Below are 14,148 nucleotides of genomic sequence, written 5' to 3' on the forward strand. Positions count from 1 at the left end.
CTTTGACTCTAACTGGTGAGTGCACAGTGGAGCCCAATGGGGCAGCGCAGTCTCATTTGAACCCCTGCGTGATATCACGTGATTTGACCACTTCCAGGGACAGCCTGCCATTGCGCAACACATACACAGCATCACTACACATGGAACGATGGTGTACTGTTTTGTTTTCGGCTGTAACCACCGAAGCAGTCGCGAAAAGTGCAGTTTTTCGGTTCTCAGTGGAGAAGGGAAGACGAGGCAAATGGGAGAGGTTGTGTCGGTAAGTGTTAGCAAGATTTAATGTGAATAATGGTCATGGGGAAGTGCAGTTTTTGCATCATATGCTCTTTCATTTAATCCTTTTATCACCCACCCTCAAACAAGACTATGGTGGCCAATTATTTATTTATTTTACAGGATCTGGATCAGTTTGTGTTGGTTGTTGTCCCATCCACTGCCCATAGAACAGCACACCAGACTTTTTATTCCCTCCTTGTGGGTGGTGAGTCCACATGGAGGTGACACCATGTTGTTTATTTGAGCTGAACCTAACTAAGCCCCATGGCTATAGACCTCGTTTCCCCAATCCAGTTGAGGTGACAATCCATTTTTGTGTCAATCATGACGAGTCTTTTTTCTTTTTTTTTCTTTTTTTTTGAATAACCCTTTGTCTCCTCACCTGCAACCAATTTGCAAAGGGTGGCCTAATCAGGAGCTAATGCTCCAGACAACACAGCTCCCAGGATTGCCGGAGCACACAAACCCCTCCACCACAAAAAGGTGTCGATTCAGGGAGGGGTACCTGGTTTTACACTCAGGGACAGGGTGATAAACTTGAATGTCCAGGAGGGACTCTGGATTGAGCCAGTGCTTCTTTGTATTGATAAGGAGCCAACTGAGATAGTTTGGTCATTTTGACTGAATTATTTTGGTGCACATGATTAGTTCCATAACCATAAGAAATATTAAATCCTGATATTTGCATTTTCATAGTTTATGGCTGTGATGAATGATGTAATACTGCTGCTGCGGTTCCTCGCTCTCTCTCCCCTCAAACTCTGTCATCATTGTGTTATAAACCAGTCACCATTTGTTTTATTATACATCTACCCTATCTACATCTATTATACATATACCCCTACATTGCTCATATTTCTCCAAAAGAAGAGCCTCCTCTGCTTTTAGCCATGGATGTACCAGATGACTGTGATGATGTGCTTGTGACAGTTCTCACATTAGCCACCGGGCATCGCTGTTACGTTGAGCAATGTTGTGTGCACAAAAAAAGGCTTTACGGAAGTGTAGAAGAAGAACTGCTAGGCTAAGAGCAAAGCACATTGTTCTGCAGTTCATATGTGTCCGTAAATGTTAATAAAGCCAGTTAATGAAACAAAGGCTGGATAGTTCATGACAACGAGCAACCCGGAAGTAAATAAAACTGTCGCGCATTGGAGATGTTTCTTGGCAACGGCACTCGCAAAGCCGCTATGCCCGTGAAAATCAACGGCTAATGTACAAGTTTAGCCGTCAATGTAAAACTGTGATTAGACGGATTATGTTGGGGGACTAACCGTAGTTGACTAAGTATGTTTAACAGACTTGAAGATTAGACCGCTTTATGAAACTGGGCCCTGGAGTAGCACTGAGCCACAAGGACGCAATAACAGCCTGTAAAGTTGTCAATTCAATTACATCAGTACTTTCTGAGCTGTGCCCCCTGGTGCATGCTGAAAGGATGGGCTTTAACCCCAAGAAGTAATCCACGTTTGCAATCTCAAATTCCATCCCTGTTATGTAAAGATAATGGATTCCACGTGTCGAGTACATCCTGATGAGTTACTCATTAAAAGAGTGTTTGTTCACAGATAAGCGGCATTGTGAGAGACTGTGGTCATTAATGAGGTAATATTTACTGTGGAATGAGCTGGGTGAGCGCTGTCCTTATGCCCTTATGTCCACACAGGCATGCATGCTCATGCTAAAGCAGGCAGCGAGGGGCTTCACACTGTTGCTTTTAGCTCGATCCGTGTTAGTGAATGTCCACAACAAATTTCACCTAATTTTAAGTTGCATTTAAACAGAAAAGTGCATATTTTGAAAATGCAAGGTGTGTATATATGCAAATGTTTTTGTTGATCATAATCAGTCAGTCAGTATAACAATGCTAAAATACCCTCAGCCGTATGAGCATTGGCTTTGTAATTTGCAGTTGTTTCCCAGTGCAAAGTGTGTGTGTGTGTGTGTGTGTGTGTGTGTGTGTGTGTGTGTGTGTGTGTGTGTGTGTGTGTGTGTGTGTGTGTGTGTGTGTGTGTGTGTGTGTGTGTGTGTACACACACACACTCCCATTTTTCATGAGCTGAACTCTTAAAGATCTTAAACATTTTCTACAACCCCTGGCAAAAATTATGGAATCACCGGCCTCAGAGGATGTTCATTCAGTTGTTTAATTTTGTAGAAAAAAAGCAGATCACAGACATGACACAAAACTAAAGTCATTTCAAATGGCAACTTTCTGGCTTTAAGAAACACTATAAGAAATCAAGAAAAAAAGATTGTGGCAGTCAGTAACGGTTACTTTTTTAGACCAAGCAGAGGAAAAAAATATGGAATCACTCAATTCTGAGGAAAAAAATTATGAAATCACCCTGTAAATTTTCATCCCCCAAATTAACACCTGCATCAAATCAGATCTGCTCATTGACATTGACCCTATACCATGACATTGACCCTATGTGTCTTTTTGCAAGGAATGTTTTTGCAGTTTTTGCTCTATGGCAAGATGCATTATCATCTTGAAAAATGATTTCATCATCCCCAAACATCCTTTCAATTGTCCAAAATATCAACATAAACTTGTGCATTTATTGATGATGTAATGACAGCCATCTCCCCAGTGCCTTTACCTGACATGCAGCCCCATATCATCAATGACTGTGGAAATTTACATGTTCTCTTCAGGCAGTCATCTTTATAAATCTCATTGGAACGGCACCAAACAAAAGTTCCAGCATCATCACCTTGCCCAATGCAGATTCGAGATTCATCACTGAATATGACTTTCATCCAGTCATCCACAGTCCACAATTGCTTTTCCTTAGCCCATTGTAACCTTGTTTTTTTCTGTTTAGGTGTTAATGATGCCTTTCGTTTAGCTTTTCTGTATGTAAATCCCATTTCCTTTAGGCGGTTTCTTACAGTTCGGTCACAGTCGTTGACTCCAGTTTCCTCCCATTCGTTCCTCATTTGTTTTGTTATACATTTTTCGATTTTTGAGACATATTGCTTTAAGTTTTCTGTCTTGATGCTTTGATGTCTTCCTTGGTCTACCAGTATGTTTACCTTTAACAATCTTCCCATGTTGTTTGTATTTGGTCCAGAGTTTAGACACAGCTGACTGTGAACAACCAACATCTTTTGCAACATTGCGTGATGATTTTCTCTCTTAAGAGTTTGATAATCCTCTCCTTTGTTTCAATTGACATCTCTCGTGTTGGAGCCATGATTCATGTCAGTCCACTTGGTGCAACAGCTCTCCAAGGTGTGTTCACTCCGTTTTAGATGCAGACTAACGAGCAGATCTGCTATGATGCAGGTGTTAGTTTTGGGGATGAAAATTTACAGGGTGATTCCATAATTTTTTCCTCAGAATTGAGTGATTCCATATTTTTTTCCTCTGCTTGGTCTAAAAAAGTAACCGTTACTGACTGCCACAATCTTTTTTTTCTTGATTTCTTATAGTGTTTCTTAAAGCCAGAAAGTTGCCATTTGAAATGACTTTAGTTTTGTGTCATGTCTGTGATCTGTTTTTTTTCTACAAAATTAAACAACTGAATGAACATCCTCCGAGGCCGTTGATTCCATAATTTTTGCCAGGGGTTGTATATACACAAAAGACCACTTCTCTCAAATATTGTTCACAAATCTGTCTAAATCTGTGTTAGTGAACACTTCTCCTTTGCTGATATAATCTATCCCACCTCACAGTTGTGGCATATCAAGATGCTGATTACACAGCATGATTATTGCACAGGTGTGCCATAGGATGGCCACAATAAAAGGCCACTCTAAAATGTGCAGTTTGGTTTTATAGGGGGAGTCTTGGGGGGGGTTAGAAAACCAGTCAGGTCTGGTGTGACCACCATTTGCCTCACGCAGTGCAGCACATCTCCTTCACAAAAAGTTGATCAGCAGTCAGACACCATTGAATGTGGGCATTTGCCCACTCAAGGCAGTTACAATGATGAACTACAGTCAGGTTGAGACCCCGATGAGGACGATGAGCATGCAGATGATATATAGTTGGGAAGTTGAGGCGTTGTGTAAAATGTAAATAAAAACAGAATACAGTGATTTACAAATCCTCTTCAACCTATATTCAGTTGAATACACCACAAAGACAAGATATTTAATGTTCAAACTGATAAACTTTATTGTTTTTTTGCAAATATTTTCTTATTTTGAAATGGATGCCTGCAACACGTTTCAAAAAAGCTGGGACAGTGGTATGTTTACCACTGTGTTACACCACCTTTCCTTCTAACAACACTCAATAAGCGTTTGGGAACTGAGGACACTAATTGTTGAAGCTTCGTAGCTGGAATTCTTTCCCATTCTTGCTTGATGTACTACTTCAGTTGTTCAACAGTCCGGGGTCTCCGTTGTTGTATTTTACGCTTCATAATGCTCCACACATTTTCAATGGGCGACAGGTCTGGACTGCAGGCAGGCCAGTCTAGTACCCACACGCTGTTGTAACACATGCAGAATGTGGCTTGGCATTGTCTTGCTGAAATAAGCAGGGATGTCCCTGAAAAAGACGTTGCTTGGATGGCAGCATGTGATGTTCCAAAACCTGGATGTACCTTTCAGTATTGTTGGTGCCATCACAGATGTGTTAAGTTGCCCATGCCATGGGCACTAACACACCCCCATACCATCACAGATGCTGGCTTTTGAACTTTGCGCTGGTAACAATCTGAATGGTCTTTTTCCTCTTTTGTCCGGAGGACAGGGCGTCCATGATTTCCAAAAACAATTTGAAATGTGGACTCATCAGACCACAGCACACCTTTCCACTTTGCGTCTGTCCATTTCAAATGAACTCAGGCCCAGAAAAGGTGGCGGTGTTTCTGGATGTTGTTGATGTATGGCTTTCGCTTTGCATGGTAGAGTTTTAACTTGCACTTGTAGATGTAGCGACGAACTGTGTTAACTGACAGTGGTTTTCTGAAGTGTTCCTGAGCCCACGCGGTAAGATCCTTTACACAATGATGCCGGTTTTTAACGCAGTGCCGCCTGAGGGATCCAATGCTGGTATTCAATGCTGGTATTCGCCCACAGCGGCTGAGAGCGCGGCGCACTCCGAGCGCCAATCGACAGGCTGAAATCCCACTGAAACAACCAGATAATTTCCAAAGTGAAGGCTTTGTTGATCCGGGACATCGTCTGACTACCACAGAACTAGGAAGAAGACGTGGACATCAGCACTTTTTCGGCACATTCCACTGTTACAGGAGATTTTGTCATGGAAAGAGAAGCAGAGGAATGCGCCACAGAGCCGTGAATGGCGCGGACAAAAGCACCTCCGTGTTGGTCTCACAGGACGGCTTTCAGACGGCTTTCACTGGCTTTTCAGTCGTGTGACTATCCGAGAAATTGTGGATGAGCTGGACATGCCAGAACATGTCCTGTGAGGCTTCATCACGGCGTTGCTTTGCGCCATGCGGCTCCATCCCGACGCGTGAATCCCTCCACTTCTCTTTCCATGACAAAAACTCCTGTAACAGTGGAACGTGCCGAAAAAGTGCTGATGTCCACATCTTCTTCCTAGTTCTGTGGTAGTCAGACGACATCCCGGATCAACAAAGCCTTCACTTTGGAAATGATCTGGTTGTTTCAGCGGGGTTTCAGCCTGTCGATCGGCGCTCAGAGTGCGCCACGCTCTCAGCCGCTGTGGGCGGTCTTTAAACCAGCTGTAACACTCCTTAATCTGTGTGATCCCCATAAAATTGTCCCTGAAAGCCATCTGAATTTTCCGAATGGTTTCCACCTAACTGTCTCTCACAGTTTCTGGAAAAATTTGATGCAGCAAAGCTCCAAATCGTTCAGACATTTTACTCGCAATAAAAATCCGACAAGAGGGGTGGACCACTGCTCACACAAAGCCTGCTCACAGGCGAATGACGCAACCGAAAGGCGTGAAAAAACTCACGCATGCACACAAAGGTTCAAGCTTGGCTGATGCAATCACACGTGATTCAAATCCATATAGGTTTTGAAAAAAATAAAAAGGTCCGTTACTTTTTGGACAGACCTCATATATATATATATATATATATATATATATATATATATATATATATATATATACTCAACAAAAATATAAATGCAACACTTTTGGTTTTGCTCCCATTTTGTATGAGATGAACTCAAAGATCTAAAATTTTTTCCACATACACAATATCACCATTTCCCTCAAATATTGTTCACAAACCAGTCTAAATCTGTGATAGTGAGCACTTCTCCTTTGCTGAGATAATCCATCCCACCTCACAGGTGTGCCATATCAAGATGCTGATTAGACACCATGATTAGTGCACAGGTGTGCCTTAGACTGCCCACAATAAAAGGCCACTCTGAAAGGTGCAGTTTTGGTTTTTTTGGGGGGGATACCAGTCAGTATCTGGTGTGACCACCATTTGCCTCATGCAGTGGAACACATCTCCTTCGCATAGAGTTGATCAGGTTGTCAGTTGTGGCCTGTGGAATGTTGGTCCACTCCTCTTCAATGGCTGTGCGAAGTTGCTGGATATTGGCAGGAACTGGTACACGCTGTCGTATACGCCGGTCCAGAGCATCCCAAACATGCTCAATGGGTGACATGTCCGGTGAGTATGCCAGCCATGCAAGAACTGGCACATTTTCAGCTTCCAGGAATTGTGTACAGATCCTTGCAACATGGGGCCGTGCATTATCCTGCTGCAACATGAGGTGATGTTCTTGGATGTATGGCACAACAATGGGCCTCAGGATCTCGTCACGGTATCTCTGTGCATTCAAAATGCCATCAATAAAATGCACCTGTGTTCTTCGTCCATAACAGACACCTGCCCATACCATAACCCCACTGCCACCATGGGCCACTCGATCCACAACACTGACTTCAGAAAACTGCTCACCCACACAATGCCACACACGCTGTCTGCCATCTGCCCTGGACAGTGTGAACCGGGATTCATCCGTGAAGAGAACACCTCTCCAACGTGCCAAACGCCAGCGAATGTGAGCATTTGCCCACTCAAGTCGGTTACGACGACGAACTGGAGTCAGGTCGAGACCCCGATGAGGACGAAGAGCATGCAGATGAGCTTCCCTGAGACGGTTTCTGACAGTTTGTGCAGAAATTCTTTGGTTATGCAAACCGATTGTTTCAGCAGCTGTCCGAGTGGCTGGTCTCAGACGATCTTCAGGCTTTCAGGCTCCTCTCCTGTGGAACCAGCTCCCAATTCAGATCAGGGAGACAGATACCCTCTCTACTTTTAAGATTAGGCTTAAAACTTTCCTTTTCGCTAAGGCTTATAGTTAGGGCTGGATCGGGTGACCCTGGACCATCCCTTGGTTATGTTGCTTTAGACGTAGACTGTGGGGGGGTTCCCATGATGCACTGTTTCTTTCTCTTTTTGCTCCGCATGCATCACTCTGCATTTAATCATTAGTGATCGATCTCTGCCCCCCTTCTCGGCATGTCTTTTTCCTGGTTCTTTCCCTCAGCCCCAACCAGTCTCAGCAGAAGACTGCCCCTCCCTGAGCCTGGTTCTGCTGGAGGTTTCTTCCTGTTAAAAGGGAGTTTTTCCTTCCCACTGTGGCCAAGTGCTTGCTCATAGGGGGTCGTTTTGACCGTTGGGGTTTTTCATAATTATTGTATGGCCTTGCCTTACAATATGGAGCGCCTTGGGGCAACTGTTTGTTGTGATTTGGCGCTATATAAGAAAAAAGTTGATTGATTGATTGATTGATCTTGGAGGTGAACATGCTGGATGTGGAGGTCCTGGGCTGGTGTGGTTACACGTGGTCTGTGGTTGTGAGGCTGGTTGGATGTACTGCCAAATTCTCTGAAACACCTTTGGAGATGGCTTATGGTAGAGAAATGAACATTCAATACACGAGCAACAGCTCTGGTTGACATTCCTACTGTCAGCATGCCAATTGCACGCTCCCTCAAATCTTGCGACATCTGTGGCATTGTGCTGTGTGATAAAACTGCACCTTTCAGAGTGGCCTTTTATTGTGGGCAGTCTAAGGCACACCTGTGCACTAATCATGGTGTCTAATCAGCATCTTGATATGGCACACCTGTGAGGTGGGATGGATTATCTCAGCAAAGGAGAAGTGCTCACTATCACAGATTTAGACTGGTTTGTGAACAATATTTGAGGGAAATGGTGATATTGTGTATGTGGAAAAGGTTTTAGATCTTTGAGTTCATCTCATACAAAATGGGAGCAAAACCAAAAGTGTTGCGTTTATATTTTTGTTGAGTGTATATATATTGATGGCAGGCCTGAATAACTATTTCGGCTTTTGGAAAAGCAACCTGGGCTTCTTCTGGCATTTTTACATAAAACAAACACAATAACAATGTCTATAAACCCAGAGAATATATTCACAAGAGTTTTAGGCACAATATACAAAGAGTTTAATGCTCTTGTCCGTGTGGAGCTTGATCAGAGCTTCTCAAATACATTTCTTCTGTCGTGAACTTTTACCCATAATGCACTGCGCACACACCATGTCCACACTAAAACCTTCAAAATTAGTGCATTACTTTAAAACTAAAACATATATCAGATATTTGCACTTTATAAAACTTCAGACGTGAAGTTAATTTAAATAACTTGTCTGAAATCAGTTTGGTTAAAATTCTAACCATAAGTTAACTCTATGCCTCTGGATGACTTGGGTGCTGTTGCCAGCATATTAGTATGGGGTCAAAAGAAAAGAGGTTTTTCTTTTCTATGACCAGTTCTCCTTCTCCAGTTCTCCTCCTGCAGAGGATAGAGCAGTTTATTCTGGAACCAGCTCTTCTCTCTTTGTAGATGATAGAACTGCACATCTACTACAAAAAACTACGTCTGCAAAAATGTTAAGGGTCTAAAAATGATCGGACCAAAACTGATCGGAAGATCATTGATCCGATGATGGTTTTCAAAATTATCTGAAAAGCTAATCCGATAATGAAAACATTATCTTTGATAATTAGCGGATTAGTGGAACTATGCCCACCACTGTAAATATATACAGTGAGGAAAATAAGTCTTTGAAAACCCAAAACGTTTTCCCACTTAGAAATCATAGAGGGGTTTGAAATTTTCATCTTAGGTGCATGTCCACTGTGAGAGACATAATCTTAAAAAAAAAAAAAAAAAAAAAAAACCTGGAAATCACAATGTATGATTTTTTTTTAATAATTTATTTGTATGTTACTGCTGCAAATAAGTATTTGACCCCCTACCAACCAGCAAGAATTCTGGCTCACACAGACCTGATATTTTTTCTTTAAGAAGCCCTCTTATTCTGCACTCTTTACCTGTATTAATTGCACCTGTTTGAACTTGTTACCTGTATAAAAGACACCTGTTCACACACTCGATCAATCACACTCCAACCTGTCCACCATAGCCAAGACCAAAGAGCTGTCTAAGGACACCAGGGACAAAACTGTAGACCTTCACAAGGCTGGGATGGACTACAGGACAACAAGCAAGCAGCTTGGTAGAAGACAACAACTGTTAAGATTATTTATTAGAAAGTGGAAGAAACACAAGATGACTGTCAATCTCCCTCAGTCGGGGATTCCATGCAAGAGCTCACTTTGTGGGGTAAGGATGATTCTGAGAAAGCTCAGAACTACACAGGAGGACCTGGTCAATGACCTGAAGAGAGCTGGGACCACAGTCACAAAGATTACATTAGTAACACATGATGCTGCCATGGTTTAAAATCATGCAGGGCAGCAAGGTCCCCCTGCTCAAGCCAGCACATGTCCAGGCTTGTTTGAAGTTCACCAGTGACCATCTGGATGATCCAGAGGAGGCATGGGAGAAGGTCATGTGGTCAGATGAGACCAGAATAGAGCTTTTTGGAATCAACTCTACTTACCATGTTTAGAGGATGAGAACAACCCCAAGAAAACCATCCCAACCATGAAGCATGGGGGTGGAAACATCATATTCTGGGGGTGCTCTTCTGCAAAGGGAACAGGACGACTGCACCGTATTGAAGAGAGGATGGATGGGGTCATGTATTGCGAGATTTTGGCAAACAACCTCCTTCCCTCAGTTAGAGCATTAAAGATGGGTCATGGCTGGGTCTTCCAGCATAACAATGACCCCAAACACACAGCCAGGGCAACTAAGGAGGGGCTCCATAAGAGGCATTTCATGGTCCTGGAGTGGCCTGGCCAGTCTCCAGACCTGAACTCAATAGAAAATCTTTGGAGGGAGCTGAAACTCCAAACCTGAAAGATTTGGAGAAATCTGTATGGATGAATGGACCAAAATCCCTGCTGCAGTGTGTGCAAACCTGGTGAAAAACTACAGGACCTCTGTAATTGCAAACAAAGGCTACTGTACCAAATATTAACAATGATTTTCACAAGTGTTCAAATACTTATTTGCAACAGTAACGTACTAATAAATTATTAAAAAATCATGCATTGTGATTTCCGGATTTTTTTTTTTTTTTAGATTATGTCTCTCACAGTGGACATGCACCTAAGATGAAAATTTCAGACCCCTGGGAGAACTTGAAAAATCGCAGGGTGCGATATACTTATTTTCCTCACTGTGTGTGTGTGTGTGTGTATATATATATATATATATCATATTTATTTTACTGATTAACATTACTTTGAGCAGATGCAATCAGTTTATCAGTGAGATCACCTGCTGGAATCAGTGGCTGCAAAGAAAACCTGCACCTTCTTGGCCCTTTCTGGAATGTCTTTTTAACCTCTTAAAATAGAACTGAACTTGTCCAAGGTCTGTTTCCCAAGATTGTTCCCTGTGAATTTGAAGACTCTGGCAGTAATAGGAATGGAGTTATGCTGAACACAGACAGATGAACAGAGGGACAGTTGAATGGATGCAAAGTTTTTGCAATACCCAATGTCCATATTTGATGGCCTCAAGTCGAACATGACTATAAGAACAGAGCCACTGGTCCATTCTTCTCTCTCTGGCTGCTGAATTTGCTGCATTTTGCTCTTTTAGTTTCATGAAGTCGGATGATGCTGGTTTTCAGTTCTTCAGTAAAGTGATGTTGAGCATACTGACAAATAGTAGCTTCCTTAATCGCTAACGAATGATTGCGGTGTGGTTGTGCGCGTCCCTCGTGGGTTTCATGCAACATTAACATCACTGTATCTTCCTGAATTACAGAGGCATCTTCCTGGACACCATCCTGCCACGCTACGACGTGAACGGAGTGCGGCCGCCCATCGGCCAGAGAACCAGACTAAGCAAAGGGGATATCGCACAGGCACGCAAACTCTACAAATGTTCCAGTAAGACCAAAATGACAGATCTTGTCTGCTCGTGGGTTTTTTTTCCTGTCTATTTTTTGTACATATAGACAACGTAATGGCGAGAGGAGTAAGAAGGCGGGAGCTCCTCCTGCTATTTTTTTCCCCCAGCGCACTTGCACTGTGCGGAGACAGCCAGTCGTCTACTGTTGATACAGCGCGGCTGCTTGGCTACGGCGTGCGAGTCTCCCGGGCTGGGAGGAGTGTAAACACTACCCGGGGATAGGAAGTTTGTCATCACTCTTCCCAGATAGATGCTAAAAGAACAGCTGGTCTGGAAGAAAGTAAAAATGATCGTTAAGATTCGAAGCACGTCCACAGATGATGTTTACACTGTGGACCCTGAGCTGGCAGTGCTGTCCCGGGGACGAGCTCTTTACACTCTCAGAGAATTTATTGCATTAGCAGATGTACATTTACAAAAGCCTGTTTTCTGCTGAATAGATCTGATGGCAGACTGTTAATTGTAGGTCAGGATAACTGAGCCATCAGCTGCACATTAAAGCTCATGGAATAAACGCGGCGATGGTGACCAGAGCCGGAGCAGCCCGTGTGGTTTTGCCCTGCAGCGGTGGAAGTTTTAACCTTCAATGACTGTCACTGGTGAAGCTTTATAAATATATGATTGAGCGAGCGTTCTGTCTCAGCAGACTGGATGATGTGGCGCACATTGTGGGGGATGAGGTACTGAGTCCTTCCACGTGTTCTTGGGAATAAAAAAGAAAAAAAATCCTTAAAGAGCCAGGGATCTCCCGTTCGTTTCTGGTGTGTCTCTCACCACTGGTGCACGCCTGCATGCTTGTGAAAGTTTCATGTTGGCAGAACTCTGCCACACATCTGAGGGAAGCGATGTACATAAGAAGGTAATAATCAGTGCCGTCCTGCAGATGGACAGGCTGAGACACAGATTCCAGTCTCTTTTATTTTCCTCTTTGTCCTCTTAAAATGAATACCCAGCTGGCATGAACCTCCTCAGTCTTTACGCGAGTTCCTTCCCATGTTTTGCCGCTGTGATCAGTCCCTGCTCACTGTATTCTATCAGTCAATCTAAAGGCGTCCTTTTTTTTGTTTTTCTCCCACTGGCAGCCCGTACATAATGCATCATGTCCTCCAGAGGGCCGTGTTATTTATAGCAGGGCCCAATTTATTTTCAGACAATGCTCAGAGAAAGCCTCCTTTCATTTTGTGGGAAGATATCTGAACTGGGTGGCGGGGTGGCTGGTTGGGTTGTGGATGAATATTATCAGCAGATGTGCCTTTGAACATAAAATCGCTGCCCTTTACGTCACTTTTAGTATTTTAATTCTAGCATCAAACATGTGGCTGTGCAGTGAGGGCGATTCACTTCTGCACGGATTCCGCAGTGTGTGCGTTTTCAGCCACAAACTAATTAACTCTTGCCAAGGAAGATATATTTTTGTCACCATTTGTCTTCATGTCTGTTACCTACCATATTTTCTGGAGTCTACGTCGTGGATTTTTTTTTAGTTTTTGAGGTACTGCAACTTATACTCTGAGGTAGCTTATATATATACCAAAAAATCCAATCCAGTCTCACAGATTGTCGTTATTCATCAGCATGACATATATATTAATCTATTGGTTCCTCATATTGTCACAAAAGTGCAAAATTTTCATCATGGGAGCACAAATTCATTCTAATTCATTCCGTGATGGATGGACGTAATTAAAAGTGCAGCCGGGGGGGTTAGGGTTAGGGATAGGGAAGGAGTAGGGTTAGTTTATGGGGTTAGGAGCAGGGTCAGTAATAGTGAGCTTTAAAAAAAAAAAAAAAACCCCGTCACAAAATGATTCAAATTTTCATGATGGGGACTGGGCTGAAAAAAAATCACATGTCCAATGATGACAATGATAATAACTTTATTTATTATATGGCTACGATAGTACACGCACTCTGATTGGCTGATTTCCGGTCCGATATTTTCCTATCGCAGACCGTTACCATGACAATTGGGCAGCGCAGTCTCATTTGAGGGCGTGGGTAAAATTTGATGTAATTTCTCTACTTCCGGGGACAGAAACATGGTACTTTCTCTGAGTTTTTGGGCAAATTACACGCAAGCAAAGTGAAAATGCAAAGAAAAAGTGACAATGGAAAGTTGACATGTGTTGCAGTTTGTTTATGACCCGGAGCTCAATGGTGTCGAGGTAGTTGTGAAGGTGAGAGAACGCGGCTACCCTGGTTAGCTGTGTAGGCTAACACTTACCGATACGACCTTTCCCATTTGCCTCGTCTTCCCTTCTCGACTGGGAATCGTAAAAAAACTGCACTTTTCACGACTGCTTTGGTGATTGCAGCCGAAAACAAAACAGTACAACATTTTCCCATTAGAATTGACGCTGTTTGAAGACCAACAATATGAAAACACAGCTCCTAACTGTCAAGATCAGATTGAAAACTTCATTACAAACCAGAAAGCTAAAAACACAATTAGAAAAACCAAGTCGGACATGAACATACTCCATAAATATGTTAAATTTTGTTGAGGCAGCTAAAAAAAAAAGCCATATAATAAAGGATTTATTAACCTTGCTTGCTCGGTCCATAATGTCAACACCACTGTCTG

The 14,148-nt window shown here is 42.8% G+C and overlaps 1 protein-coding gene across 1 annotated transcript in view; it reads left to right on the forward strand.

Moving 5' to 3' along the window:
- The window catches only part of bmp1a (bone morphogenetic protein 1a), a 146,776-nt gene that overhangs the window by 103,292 nt on the left and 29,336 nt on the right, over positions 1–14,148 (forward strand). Inside the window, 1 exon segment of the mRNA XM_034169965.1 lies at positions 11,418–11,542. Within this exon segment, the coding sequence (XP_034025856.1) occupies positions 11,418–11,542 (125 nt within the window).

This window comes from Thalassophryne amazonica, chromosome 5, assembly GCF_902500255.1.
Source record: "Thalassophryne amazonica chromosome 5, fThaAma1.1, whole genome shotgun sequence".
NCBI classification, from domain to species: Eukaryota; Metazoa; Chordata; class Actinopteri; order Batrachoidiformes; family Batrachoididae; genus Thalassophryne; species Thalassophryne amazonica.